A 14,040-nucleotide genomic window follows, 5' to 3' on the forward strand; every position below is an offset into this window, starting at 1 on the left:
TTTATGGGGTCTTATAGGGTCCTATGGTGCCCTATGGGGTTTCTATGGGGTTTCTATGGGGTCTTATTGGGTTCCATGGGGTCTTATGGGGTCTTATGGGGTTTCTATGGGGTTTTATGGGGTCCTATGGGGTCTTATGGGGTCCTATGGGGTTCTATGGGGCCCTATTGGGTTCTATGGGATTCTAGAAGATTCTATGGGGTTTCTATGGGGTTTTATGGGGTCTCTATGGGGTCTTATTGGGTCCTATGGAGCCCTATGGGGTTTTTATGGGGTCTTATTGGGTTCTTATAGGGTCCTATGGGGTTCTATGGGGTCCTATGGGATCCTATGGGGTTCTATGGGATTCTAGAAGATTCTATGGGGTTTCTATGGGTTTTTTTTGGGTCCCTATGGGGTCTTATGGGGTCCTATGGGGTCCTATGGGGTTTCTATGGGGTCTTATGGGATCCTATGGGGTCCTATGGGGTCTTATGGGGTTCTGTGGGATTCTAGAAGATTCTATGGGGTCCCTATGGGGTTTTATGGGGTCCCTATGGGGTCCTATGGGGTCCTATGATGTCCTATGGGGTCCTATGGGGTTTCTATGGGGTCTTATGGGATCCTATTGGGTCCTATGGGGCCCTTTGGGGTTCTATGGGATTCTAGAAGTTTCTGTGGTGTTTCTATGGGGTTTTATGGGGTCTCTATGGGGCCCTATGGGGTCTTATGGGATCCTATGGGGTCCTATGGGGTTCTATGGGGCCCTATTGGGTTCTATGGGATTCTAGAAGATTCTATGGGGTCCCTATGGGGTCTTATTGGGCCCTATGGGGTCCTATGGGGTTTCTATGGGGTCCTATGGGATCCTATGGGGTTCTATGGGGCCCTATAGGGTTCTATGGGATTCTAGAAGATTCTATGGGGTTTCTATGGGGTCTTATGGGATCCTATGGGATCCTATGGGGTTCTATGGGGTCTTATGGGGTTTCTGTGGGGTCCTAGAAGATCCTATGGGGTTTCTATGGGGTTCTATGGGATCGCATGGGATCCTATGGGGTTTTATGGGGTCTTATGGGGTTCTATGGGATCCTATGGTGTCCTATGGGGCCCTTTGGGGTTCTATGGGATTCTAGAAAATTCTATGGGGTTTCTATGGGGTCTTATGGGGTTTTTATGGGATCCTATGGGGTCCTATGGGGTTTCTATGGGGCCCTATAGGGTTCTATGGGATTCTAGAAGATTCTATGGGGTCCCTATGGGGTTTCTTTGGGTCCCTATGGGGTCTTATGGGGTTTTTATGGGATCCTATGGGGTCCTATGGGGTTTCTATGGGGTCTTATGGGATCCTATGGGGCCCTATGGGGTCTTATGGGGTCCTATGGGGTCCTATGGGGTCCTATGGGGTCCTATGGGGTCTTATGGGGCCCTATAGGGTTCTATGGGATTCTAGAAGATTCTATGGGGTTTCTATGGGGTTTTATGGGGTCTCTATGGGGCCCTATGGGGTCCTATGGGTCCTATGGGGTCTTATGGGGTCCTATGGGGTCTTATGGGGTCCTATGGGGCCCTATTGGGTTCTATGGGATTCTAGAAGATTCTATGGGGTTTCTATGGGGTCTTATGGGATCCTATGGTGTCCTATGGGGTCCTATGGGGTCCTATGGGGTCCTATGGGGTCTTATGGGGTCCTATGGGGCCCAATTGGGTTCTATGGGATCCTATGGGGTTCTGTGGGGCCCTATTGGGTTCTATGGGATTCTAGAAGATTCTATGGGGTTTCTATGGGGTCTTATGGGGTTTTTATGGGGTCTTATGGGGTCCTATGGGGTCCTATGGGGTCCTAGAAGATCCTATGGGGTCCTATGGGGTTTCTATGGGGCCCTATAGGGTTCTATGGGATTCTAGAAGATTCTATGGGGTCCCTATGGGGTTTTTTTGGGGCCCTATGGGGCCCTATGGGGTCTTATGGGGTCCTATGGGGTCTTATAGGATCCTATGGGGTTCTATGGGGCCCTATTGGGTTCTATGGGATTCTAGAAGATTCTATGGGGTTTCTATGGGGTTTTATGGGGTCTCTATGGGGTCTTATGGGGTTCTATGGGGTCCTATGGGGTCCTATGGGGCCCTATGGGGTCTTATAGGATCCTATGGGGTTCTATGGGGCCCTATTGGGTTCTATGGGATTCTAGAAGATTCTATGGGGTTTCTATGGGGTTTTATGGGGTCCTATGGGGTCCTATGGGGTCCTAGAAGATCCTATGGGGTTTCTATGGGGTCTTATGGGGTCCTATGGGGTCCTATGGGGTCTTATGGGGTCTTATGGGGTCCTATGGGGTCCTATGGGGTTTCCGTGACCTCTGACCTCTGACCTTTGCCCCCTAACAGGAAGCAGGAGGAGCGCGTGAGGCGCGTGAGGAAGAAACTGGAAGAAGCTCTGCTGGCCGGCGACCCGGCGGGGTCACGGGGTCAAGACGAGTGACCTTTGACCTTTGACCCCACGCCCCGGTGGGCGCGGAGGTCAAAGGTCGCCATATTGGGGGAGGGAGGTGGAGGGGAAAAGGAAAGGGGGTGAAAAATGGCCGCTGTTGTGGGGGCTGCAACAAGATGGCGGCTGAGCGTCGTTTGTTGGGGTCAAAGGTCGCGGCGTTGGGGTCAAAGGTCACAAGTGGGGGGCAGAGGGCGGCGTTTTGGGTGCCATATTGGGGGTCAAAGGTCACATTTTGGGGGGTCAAAGGTCACGGATTGGGGGGTCAGGGGTCAAGGATTGAGGTCAAAGGTCAACACTGGGGTCAAAGGTCAACATTGGGGTCAAAGGTCAACATTGGGGTCAAAGGACAGATGTTGGGGTTCAAAGGTCACATTTGGGGGGTCAAAGGTCGAGGATTGGGGGTCAGGGGTCAAGGATTGAGGTCACAGGTCAGCATTGGGGTCAAAGGTCACCATTGGGGTCAAAGGTCAACATTGGGGTCAAAGGTCACATTTTGGGGGTCAAAGGTCACCGATTGGGGGGTCAGGGGTCAAGGATTGAGGTCACAGGTCAACATTGGGGGTCAAAGGTCACCATTGGGGTCAAAGGTCAACATTGGGGTCAAAGGTCAGATGTTGGTGTCAAAGGTCACGGATTGGGGGGTCAGGGGTCAAGGATTGAGGTCACAGGTCAACATTGGGGGTCAAAGGTCACCATTGGGGTCAAAGGTCAACATTGGGGTCAAAGGTCAGATGTTGGTGTCAAAGGTCACGGATTGGGGGTCAGGGGTCAAGGATTGAGGTCACAGGTCAACATTGGGGTCAAAGGTCAGCATTGGGGTCAAAGGTCAACATTGGGGTCAAAGGTCAGATGTTGGGGTCAAAGGTCACATTTTGGGGGTCAAAGGTCACGGATTGGGGGTCAGGGGTCAAGGATTGAGGTCACAGGCCAACATTGGGGGGTCAAAGGTCACCACTGGGGGTCAAAGGTCAGATGTTGGGGTCAAAGGTCACATTTGGGGGTCTAAGGTCACGGATTGGGGGTCAGGGGTCAAGGATTGAGGTCACAGGTCAACGTTGGGGTCAAAGGTCACCATTGGGGTCAAAGGTCAACATTGGGGTCAAAGGTCAGATATTGGGGTCAAAGGTCACATTTGGGGGGGTCAAAGGTCACGGATTGGGGGTCAGGGGTCAAGGATTGAGGTCACAGGCCAACATTGGGGGGTCAAAGGTCACCATTGGGGGTCAAAGGTCAACATTGGGGTCAAAGGACAACATTGGGGTCAAAGGTCAGATGTTGGGGTCAAAGGTCACATTTGGGGGGGTCAAAGGTCACGGATTGGGGGTCAGGGGTCGAGGATTGAGGTCACAGGTCAACATTGGGGGGTCAAAGGTCAACATTGGGGTCAAAGGTCAACATTGGGGTCAAAGGTCGCCATATTGGGGTCGGAGGTCCCCCATTGGGGTCAAAGGTCACAGATTGGGGGGTCAAAGGTCACCACTGCATTTATGGGGATCCTTGGGGGTCAAAGGTCAACGATTGGGGTTCAATTTGGGGTCAGAGGTCACAGGGTCACCTGACATCATGCTGGGGTCAAAGGTCAACGGAGTGGGGTCACAGTTCACACGATGGGGTCAAAGGTCAACGATTTGGGGAGCCAAGGCCTGATGAGGGTCAAAGGTCAGCCCCATAGAATCTATGGGGCAGAACAATCTATGGGGCAGCCCCACAGAATCTATGGGGTGGAACAATCTATGGGGCAGCCCCATAGAATCTATGGGGTAAAAAATCTATGGGGCAGCCCCATAGAATCTGTGGGGTGGAGGAATTTATGGGGCAACCCCATAGAATCTGTGGGGTGGAAAAATCTATGGGGCAGCCCCATAGAATCTATGGGGTGGAAAAATCTATGGGGCAGCCCCATAGAATCTATGGGGAACTGAAATCTATGGGGCAGCCCCACAGAATCTATGGGGCAGAACAATCTATGGGGCAGCCCCACAGAATCTATGGGGCAGCCCCATAGAATCTATGGGGTGAATGGATCTATGGGGCAGCCCCACAGAAGCTATGGGGCAGAACAATCTATGGGGCAGCCCCATAGAATCTATGGGGAAAACATCTATGGGGCAGCCCCATAGAATCTATGGGGTGAACAGATTTATGGGGCAGCCCCATAGAATCTATGGGGCGGAACACTCTATGGGGCAGCCCCATAGAATCTATGGGGTGGAGGAATCTATGAGGCAGCCCCATGGAATCTATGGGGTGAACACATCTATGGGGCAGCCCCATAGAATCTATCCGGCAGCGAAATCTATGGGGCAGCCCCATAGAATCTATGGGGTGGAGGAATCTATGGGGCAGCCCCATAGAACCTATGGGCTGAACAGATCTATGGGGCAGCCCCATAGAATCTATGGAGTGGAGGAATCTATGGGGCAGCCCCATAGAATATATGGGGTGAAACCATCTATGGGGCAGCCCCATGGAATCTATGGGGTGAACACATCTATGGGGCAGCCCCATAGAATCTATGGGGTGGAGGAATCTATGAGGCAGCCCCATGGAATCTATGGGGTGAACACATCTATGGGGCAGCCCCACAGAATCTATGGGGTGAACAATCTATGGGGCAGCCCCATAGAACTTATAGGGTGGACAGATCTATGGGGCAGCCCCACAGAATCTATGGGGTGAAACCATCTATGGGGCTGCCCCACAGAATCTATGGGGCAGCCCCATAGAATCTATGGGGTGAATGGATCTATGGGGCAGCCCCATAGAATCTATGGGGTGGAACAATCTATGGGGCAGCCGCATAGAATCTATGGGGTGGAACAATCTATGGGGCAGCCCCATAGATTCTATGGGTTGGACAGATCTATGGGGCAGCCCCATAGAATCTATGGGGCAGCGAAATCTATGGGGCAGCCCCACAGAATCTATGGGGCAGAAAAATCTATGGGGCAGCCCCATAGAATCTGTAGAATGGAGGAATCTATGGGGCAGCCCCACAGAATCTATGGGGCGAACAATCTATGGGGCAGGCCCATAGAATCTATCGGGTGAACAGATCTATGGGGCAGCCCCAGAGAATCTATGGGGCAGAACAATCTATGGGGCAGCCCCATAGAATCTATGTTGTGGACAGATCTATGGGGCTGCCCCATAGAATCTATGGGGTGGAGGAATCTATGGGGCAGCCCCACAGAATCTATGGGGCAGAACAATCTATGGGGCAGCCCCATAGAATCTATGGGGTGAACAGATCTATGGGGCAGCCCCATAGAATTTATGGAGTGGAGGAATCTATGGGGCAGCCCCATAGAATATATGGGGTGAAACCATCTATGGGGCAGCCCCATGGAATCTATGGGGTGAACACATCTATGGGGCAGCCCCACAGAATCTATGGGGCGGAACAATCTATAGAGCAGCCCCATAGAATTTATGGGGTGGAGGAATCTATGGGGCAGCCCCATAGAATCTATGGGGCAGAACAATCTATGGGGCAGCCCCATAGAATCTATGGGGTACTGAAATCTATGGGGCTGCCCCACAGAATCTATGGGGTGGAACAATCTATGGGGCAGCCCCATAGATTCTATGGGTTGGACAGATCTATGGGGCAGCCTCATAGAATCTATGGGGCACCGAAATCTATGGGGCAGCCCCACAGAATCTATGGGGCAGCGAAATCTATGGGGCTGCCCCATAGAATCTATGGGGCGAACAGATCTATGGGGCAGCCCCATAGAACCTATGGGGTGAACACATCTATGGGGCAGCCCCACAGAATGTATGGGGTCGAGGATTCTATGGGGCTGCCCCATAGAATCTCTGGGGCAGAACAATCTATGGGGCAGCCCCATAGAATCTATGGAGCAAACAATCTATGGGGCAGCCCCATAGAATCTATGGGGTACTGAAATCTATGGGGCAGCCCCACAGAATCTATGGGGTGGGTGAATCTATGGGGCAGCCCCATGGAATCTATGGGGTGAACACATCTATGGGGCAGCCCCATAGAATCTATGGGGCAAACAATCTACGGGGCAGCCGCACAGAATCTATGGGCAGAAAAATCTATGGGGCAGCCCCACAGAATCTATGGGGTGGAACAATCTATGGGGCAGCCCCATAGATTCTATGGGTTGGACAGATCTATGGGACAGCCCCATAGAATCTATGGGGCACCGAAATCTATGGGGCAGCCCCACAGAATCTATGGGGCGGAACAATCTATGGGGCAGCCCCATAGAACCTATGGGGTGAACAGATCTATGGGGCAGCCCCATAGAACCTATGGGGTGGAGGAATCTATGGGGCAGCCCCATAGAACTTATAGGGTGGAGGAATCTATGGGGCAGCCCCATAGAACCTATGGGGCGCACAGATCTATGGGGCAGCCCCATAGAATCTATGGGGCGGAACAATCTATGGGGCAGCCCCATAGAATCTATGGGGCGGAACAATCTATGGGGCAGCCCCATAGATTCTATGGGGCAGAACAATCTATGGGGCTGCCCCATAGAATCTATGGGGTGAACACATCTATGGGGCAGCCCCATAGAATCTATGGGGAACTGAAATCTATGGGGCAACCCCACAGAATCTATGGGGTGGAACAATCTATGGGGCTACCCCATAGAATCTATGCGTGAACACATCTATGGGGCAGCCCCATGGAATCTATGGGGCAAACAATCTACGGGGCAGCCGCACAGAATCTATGGGCAGAACAATCTATGGGGCAGCCCCACAGAATCTATGGGGTGGAACAATCTATGGGGCAGCCCCATAGATTCTATGGGTTGGACAGATCTATGGGGCAGCCTCATAGAATCTATGGGGCACTGAAATCTATGGGGCAGCCCCACAGAATCTATGAGGCAGAACAATCTATGGGGCTGCCCCACAGAATCTATGGGGCGAACAGATCTATGGGGCAGCCCCACAGAATCTATGGGGCAGAACAATCTATGGGGCTGCCCCACAGAATCTATGGGGCGAACAGATCTATGGGGCAGCCCCATAGAACCTATGGGGTGAACACATCTATGGGGCAGCCCCACAGAATCTATGGGGTGAACAATCTATGGGGCAGCCCCACAGAATCTATGGGGTGAACAATCTATGGGGCAGCCCCATAGAACCTATGGGGCAGAACAATCTATGGGGCAGCCCCATAGAATCTATGGGGTGAATGGATCTATGGGGCAGCCCCATAGAATCTATGGGGCGGAACAATCTATGGGGCAGCCCCATAGATTCTATGGGTTGGACAGATCTATGGGGCAGCCCCATAGAATCTATGGGGCACCGAAATCTATGGGGCAGCCCCACAGAATCTATGGGGCGGAACAATCTATGGGGCAGCCCCATAGAATCTATGGGGCAGAACAATCTATGGGGCAGCCCCATAGAACCTATGGGGCAGAACAATCTATGGGGCAGCCCCACAGAATCTATGGGGCGGAACAATCTATGGGGCAGCCCCATAGAATCTATGGGCCGGAACAATCTATGGGGCAGCCCCATAGAATCTATGGGGTGAACAATCTATGGGGCAGCCCCATAGATTCTATGGGTTGGACAGATCTATGGGGCAGCCTCATAGAATCTATGGGGCACCGAAATCTATGGGGCAGCCCCACAGAATCTATGGGGCGAACAGATCTATGGGGCAGCCCCATAGAACCTATGGGGTGAACACATCTATGGGGCAGCCCCATAGAACCTATGGGGTGAACAGATCTATGGGGCAGCCCCATAGAACCCATAAGAGCCATTATCCTAAATTAGGAACAAGAAAAGAAATAAAGAGGCGCAGAGACAAAAAAAATCAATATTAATTATAATATTATAATATTAATTAGCATAACATTAATATTATTAATTGCAATACCGGCTGTATCCACCAGGGGGCATTAGCATTTATTAATGCTGCAATAACGGCGCTGTCCGCTAAGCGGCGCAATTGAGCCGCGTCCGGAAGTTTCCGATCATCTCCGAACATCTCCGAAGTTTCCCGAACGTCACCGAAGTGATCCGATGCGACCCGAATTGTTGTGAAAAACCCGGAAGTGCCCTCAGATCTGGCCGAAGTTTTCCGAACAGCTCCGGAAAGACCCGAAGTGGTCCGAAATGATCGGAACTTCGCCGATGTGTTCCGATGTTCTCCGAAGGAACCGGAAGTGCTCCGAACACTTCCGAAATGGTCCGAAGGGCTCCGAAAGACCGGAAGTGCGGCGATGAATCCGGAAGTGCTCCGCAAAGACCAAAAGCGCCCCGAACTGGAAGCGAAGATCTCCGAAGTGACCCGAATTACTCCGAAGATACCGGAAGTGCCCTCAGTTCATCCGAAGCGTTCCGAACTTTGCCGAAAGGACCCGAAGTGCTCTGAAACGATCGCAATTTCCCCGATGTGTTCCGAAGTTCTCCGAAGCGACCCGAAGTGCTCCGAAGGGACCCGAAGTGCTCCGAAGGGACCCGAAGTGCTCCGAAGGGACCCGAAGTTCTCCGAAGCGACCCGAAGTGCTGTGAAGGGACCCGAAGTGCTCCGAACGCTTCCGAAATGAGCCGAAAAGCTCCGAAGCTCTCGGATGTTTTACGAACATCTCCGAAGAGCTCCGAACGGACCGGAAGTGCGCGGAAGAACCCGGAAGTGCTCCGATATCCCTCTGAACTGCTCCGATGTGTTCCGAAAGGACCGGAAGTGCTCCGAAAATACCGGAAGTGCCCTCAGTTCATCCGAAGCGTTCCGAACTTTGCCGAAAGGACCCGAAGTGCTCTGAAACGATCGCAATTTCCCCGATGTGTTCCGAAGTTCTCCGAAGCGACCCGAAGTGCTCCGAAGGGACCCAAAGTGCTCCGAACGCTTCCGAAATGGTCCGAAAAGCTCCGAAGAGCTCCGAAAGACCGGAAGTGCACCGAAGAATCCGGAAGTGCTCCGACGTCTTACCGAACGCCTCCGAAGTGTTCCGAAAGGACCGGAAGTGCTCCGAAGGTACCGGAAGTGCTCCGCAAAGACCAAAAGCGCCCCGAAGTCGCACCGAAGATCTCCGAAGTGAAACGAATTGCTCCGAAAATACCGGAAGTGCCCTCAGTTCATCCGAAGCGTTCCGAACTTGGCCGAAAGGACCCGAAGTGCTCTGAAATGATCGCAATTTCCCCGAAGTGTTCCGAAGTTCTCCGAAGCGACCCGAAGTGCTCCGAAGCGACCCGAAGTGCTCCGAACACTTCCGAAATGGTCCGAAGGGCTGCGAAAGACCGGAAGTGCGGCGATGTATCCGGAAGTGCTCCGCAAAGACCAAAAGCGCCCCGAACTCGAACCGAAGATTTCCGAAGTGACCCGAATCGCTCCGAAAATACCGGAAGTGCCCTCAGTTCAGCCGAAGCGTTCCGAACATTGCCGAAAGGACCCGAAGTGCTCTGAAATGATCGCAATTTCCCCGATGTGTTCCGAAGTTCTCCGAAGCGACCCGAAGTGCTCCGAAGGGACCCAAAGTGCTCCGAACGCTTCCGAAATGCTCCGAAAAGCTCCGAAGCTCTCGGATGTTCTACGAATATCTCCGAAGAGCTCCGAACCGACCGGAAGTGCGCCGAGGAACCCGGAAGTGCTCCGATATCCCTCTGAACTGCTCCGATGTGTTCCGAAAGGACCGGAAGTGCTCCGAAGGTACCGGAAGTGCCCTCAGTTCATCCGAAGCGTTCCGAACTTTGCCGAAAGGACCCGAAGTGCTCTGAAATGATCGCAATTTCCCCGAAGTGTTCCGAAGTTCTCCGAAGCGACCCGAAGTGCTGCGAAGGGACCCGAAGTGCTCCGAACGCTTCCGAAATGCTCCGAAAAGCTCCGAAGCTCTCGGATGTTCTACGAACATCTCCGAACAGCTCCGAACGGACCGGAAGTGCGCCGAAGAACCCGGAAGTGCTCCGATATCCCTCTGAACCGCTCCGATGTGTTCCGAAAGGACCGGAAGTGCTCCGAAGGTACCGGAAGTGCTCCGCAAAGACCAAAAGCGCCCCGAAGTCGAACCGAAGATCTCCGAAGTGACCCGAATTGCTCCGAAAATACCGGAAGTGCCCTCAGTTCATCCGAAGCGTTCCGAACATTGCCGAAAGGACCCGAAGTGCTCTGAAATGATCGCAATTTCCCCGATGTGTTCCGAAGTTCTCCGAAGCGACCCGAAGTGCTCCGAACGCTTCCGAAATGAGCCGAAAAGCTCCGAAGCTCTCGGATGTTCTACGAACATTTCCGAACAGCTCCGAACGGACCGGAAGTGCGCCGAAGAACCCGGAAGTGCTCCGATATCCCTCTGAACTGCTCCGATGTGGTCCGAAAGGACCGGAAGTGCTCCGAAGGTACCGGAAGTGCTTCGATTGGACCCCAATCACAACGGGCTGCCCCGATGTTCTCGGTGATGCCCGAATGCTCTCCGATCTGTTCCGAATTTCCCCGAAAGTGACCGGAAGTGCCGCCATCTTTTCCTCTGCCTTTTCCTCCCATCCACCTCCGGCCTCCTTCGAAGTAACCGGAAGCGCTCGGAGCCACCCCGGGACTTTCCCGAAGTTTCTCGCAGCCACCGGAAGTGCCTCCATGTTGCCCCCCCTCACCCCCCGCCGTTCCCACATCCAACCCGTCCCCGAACGGCTCGGAATGGAGCGAAATGCTCCGAAGCGGCTCGAAATGCCCGGATGTGAGGCGAAATGGCCGCAAACGCCGCTTGTTTCCGAAGCGCTGCGAGCGGATCGGATCGCGCCGAACGGACCGGAAGTTCGGCCATTTTTCCTGCAGCTGAGCTGCGAGCGGACCGGAAGTGCCGCCATGTTGTTCTGTCGACGTGCCCGCAGGCCGCCCCGTGTGTTTCCCGCTCTTTCACACAGGGAGCAGCGCGAAGCGCATTGAGCCGCATCCGAACATTCCCGAAGGTTTCCGAAGACACCGGAAGTGCCGGCGAACGGCCGCCGGAAGGGAGGTGGCGGCGCGGCGGCCGCCGCGGCTCGAAGCCGAAAATCGTCGGTAATGATGGAAGGCGGCGTGGAGAAAAGGGCGGATTTTCGCCGGAACTGTAAATGAAAAAAGGTCAAACGTTGCTCAGAGCGCGGCGCTTCTCGGCTGCCGTCGGAATGAAAGCGGCGGCTTCGGCGGTTGTGGAAATGCGGAATGGCGGTGGGGATTTCGGGGCGGAACGCGAATAAAAACGGCGAATTCGGGCACTTTTTGAGGGAATGCGGTGGTTTGTGTGGAAACTTGGTGGGAAAACGGCGTTTTGGGGGTGAATTGGGGTGAAATTTGGGGGGGGTTTTGGTTGGGAGGTGAGGGGAAAAAATGGCGGCGTGGCGGGAAGAGGGGTGGGGACAAAATGGCGGCTTGGCGGGAAAACGGCTGAGGGTAAAAAATGGCGGCGTGGCGGGAAGAGGGTGGGGACAAAATGGCGGCGTGGCGGGAAAACGGCAAGGGGGAAAAAATGGCGGCTTGGCGGGAAGAGGGGTGGGGACAAAATGGCGGCTTGGCGGGAAAATGGCGGCCACGGGGAGAATTTGGGGGAAAAAAAGCGATTTTAGGGGAAAATAAGAGGAAAAAATGAGGAATTTTGGGGGAAAATGTTGAAAAATGGGGATTTTGGGGGTGAAACGCGAGGAAAAGTTGGGATTTTGGGGGAGAAAACGGGGATTCAGGGCGGAAAAGTTGGGGGAAAATGGAGGCCGTGGAGGGGAAAGCAGGGGGAAAATGGCGGAGTTTGAAGGGATTTGGGGCTTTTTAGGGGGGGATTTGGGGCTTTTTGGGGTTTTTTAGGGGATTTTGGGGGGTTTTAATGGGATTTTTGGGTTGATTTGAGGGATTTTGGGGTTGCTTGAGGGGATTTGGGGTTTTTGAATGGGATTTTGGGTTTCTATTATAGGATTTTGGGGTCTTTTTAGGGGATTTGGGGTCTTTTAGGGGATTTTGGGTTTCTATTATGGGATTTTGGGGTCTTTTAAGGGATTTTGGGGTCTTTTAAGGGGATTTTGCGGTCTTTTAAGGGGATTTGGGGTTTTTTAATGGGATTTTGGGGTTCTATTATAGGATTTTGGGGTCTTTTGAGGGTTTTTGGGGTCTTTTACGGGATTTGGGGTTTTTTAATGGGATTTTGTGGGTTCTATTATAGGATTTTGGGGTCTTTTGAGGGATTTTAGGGCTTTTTGAGGGGATTTTGGTTTCCTTTTAGGGGATTTTGGGTTTCTATTATGGGATTTTGGGATCTTTTAAGGGGATTTGGGGTCTTTTAGGGGATTTTAGGGTATTTTTAGGGGATTTTGGGGTCTTTTAAGGGATTTTGGGGTCTTTTATGGGATTTGGGATTTTTTAATGGGATTTTGGGGGTTCTATTATAGGATTTTGGGGTCTTTTGAGGGATTTTAGGGCTTTTAGAGGGGATTTTGGTTTCCTTTTAGGGGATTTTGGGTTTCTATTATGGGATTTTGGGGTCTTTTAAGGGGATTTGGGGTCTTTTAGGGGATTTTAGGGTATTTTTAGGGGATTTTGGGGTCTTTTAAGGGATTTTGGGGTCTTTTAAGGGGATTTGGGTTTTTGAATGGGATTTTTGGGTTCTATTATAGGATTTTGGGGTCTTTTGAGGGATTTTGGGGCTTTTAGAGGGGATTTTGGTTTCCTTTTAGGGGATTTTGGGTTTCTATTATGGGATTTTGGGGTCTTTTGAGTGGATTTTGGGGTCCTTTAAGGGATTTTGGGGTCTTTTAAGGGATTTTAGGGCTTTTAGAGGGGATTTTGGTTCCTTTTAGGGGATTTTGGGTTTCTATTATGGGATTTTGGGGTCTTTTAAGGGGATTTGGGGTCTTTTAGGGGATTTTAGGGTATTTTTAGGGGATTTTGGGGCTTTTTGAGTGGATTTTGGGGTCTTTTAAGGGATTTTGGGGTCCTTTATGGGATTTGGGGTTTTTGAATGGGATTTTGGGTTTCTATTATAGGATTTTGGGGTCTTTTGAGGGATTTTAGGGCTTTTAGAGGGGATTTTGGTTTCCTTTTAGGGGATTTTGGGTTTGTATTATGGGATTTTGGGGTCTTTTAAGGGGATTTTGGGGTCTTTTAGGGGATTTTAGGGTATTTTTAGGGGATTTTGGGTTTCTATTATGGGATTTTGGGGTCTTTTAAGGGGATTTTGGGGTCTTTTAAGGGATTTGGGGTCTTTTAAGGGATTTGGGGTTTTTGAATGGGATTTTGGGGTTCTATTATAGGATTTTGGGGTCTTTTGAGGGATTTTAGGGCTTTTAGAGGGGATTTTGGTTTCCTTTTAGGGGATTTTGTGTTTCTATTATGGGATTTTGGGGTCTTTTAAGGGGATTTTGGGGTTTTTGAATGGGATTTTGGGGTTCTATTATAGGATTTTGGGGTCTTTTGAGGGATTTTGGGGCTTTTAGAGGGGATTTTGGTTTCCTTTTAGGGGATTTTGGGTTTCTATTATGGGATTTTGGGGTCTTTTAAGGGGATTTGGGGTCTTTAGGGGATTTTAGGGTATTTTTAGGGGATTTGGGGGCTTTTTGAGTGGATTTTGGGGCTTTTTGAGTGGATTTTGGGGTCTTTTAGG

General features: G+C 51.8%; 3 protein-coding genes and 1 long non-coding RNA gene across 16 annotated transcripts in view; 2 read left to right on the forward strand and 2 right to left on the reverse strand.

Moving 5' to 3' along the window:
- LOC128074246 (methyl-CpG-binding domain protein 2-like) overlaps positions 1-2,512 on the forward strand; it is a 29,013-nt gene extending 26,501 nt beyond the window's left edge. The window contains exon 6 of the mRNA XM_052669918.1: positions 2,368-2,512. Within this exon, the coding sequence (XP_052525878.1) occupies positions 2,368-2,461 (94 nt within the window). The 3' untranslated portion in view covers positions 2,462-2,512. The remainder of the gene's footprint in view (positions 1-2,367) is intronic.
- Positions 2,513-4,727: 2,215 nt separating this feature from the next.
- On the reverse strand, positions 4,728-7,722 carry LOC128074259 (uncharacterized). Of its 5 annotated transcripts, none has more exons than XR_008203142.1 (3): positions 7,609-7,722; positions 6,834-6,950; positions 4,728-4,827 (listed from the first exon to the last, which is right to left on the reverse strand). It is a non-coding gene; the product is annotated as an uncharacterized LOC128074259 (long non-coding RNA). The 5 variants fall into 5 exon arrangements; XR_008203143.1 differs by having other exon boundaries at positions 6,834-6,911; positions 7,609-7,706; XR_008203146.1 differs by having other exon boundaries at positions 4,770-4,866.
- Positions 7,723-8,253: 531 nt separating this feature from the next.
- On the forward strand, positions 8,254-10,917 carry LOC128074257 (uncharacterized). Of its 9 annotated transcripts, XM_052669928.1 has the most exons (5): positions 8,254-8,523; positions 8,641-8,672; positions 9,354-9,461; positions 10,264-10,444; positions 10,636-10,917. In XM_052669928.1, the coding sequence occupies exons 1-5, from the start codon at positions 8,507-8,509 to the stop codon at positions 10,772-10,774; spliced, it is 477 nt and encodes a 158-aa protein (XP_052525888.1). In that variant the 5' UTR covers positions 8,254-8,506; the 3' UTR covers positions 10,775-10,917. The 9 variants fall into 9 exon arrangements, 5 of the variants coding, with proteins under 5 accessions (XP_052525888.1, XP_052525887.1, XP_052525890.1 ...); XR_008203141.1 differs by lacking the exons at positions 8,254-8,523; positions 10,264-10,444 and adding an exon at positions 9,943-10,133 and having other exon boundaries at positions 8,531-8,672; XR_008203139.1 differs by lacking the exons at positions 8,254-8,523; positions 10,636-10,917 and adding an exon at positions 9,943-10,133 and having other exon boundaries at positions 8,531-8,672; positions 10,374-10,591.
- A 2,337-nt stretch (positions 10,918-13,254) lies between these two features.
- LOC128074260 (uncharacterized) lies at positions 13,255-14,040 on the reverse strand (the record flags this gene model as incomplete). Its single annotated transcript, XM_052669932.1, is given in 2 exon segments — positions 13,255-13,476; positions 13,981-14,040. Coding segments are annotated over 2 exon segments (282 nt in total), but the record flags the coding sequence as incomplete, so codon positions are not given.

Source organism: Tympanuchus pallidicinctus, unplaced genomic scaffold, assembly GCF_026119805.1.
Source record: "Tympanuchus pallidicinctus isolate F22 unplaced genomic scaffold, pur_lepc_1.0 scaffold87, whole genome shotgun sequence".
Lineage (NCBI taxonomy): Eukaryota > Metazoa > Chordata > Aves > Galliformes > Phasianidae > Tympanuchus > Tympanuchus pallidicinctus.

What these genes read in the sequence shown, in the direction of transcription:
- LOC128074257 (XM_052669926.1), top strand. Translation starts at nt 9,739, where the DNA reads ATGTATCCGGAAGTGCTCCGCAAAGACCAAAAGCGCCCCGAACTCGAA. An exon ending in GGACCGGAAGTGCTCCGAAG is followed by an intron (nt 10,134 to 10,253) that starts GTACCGGAAGTG and finishes AGCGACCCGAAG; the next exon opens with TGCTGCGAAGGGACCCGAAG. An exon ending in GGACCGGAAGTGCTCCGAAG is followed by an intron (nt 10,445 to 10,625) that starts GTACCGGAAGTG and finishes TGTGTTCCGAAG; the next exon opens with TTCTCCGAAGCGACCCGAAG.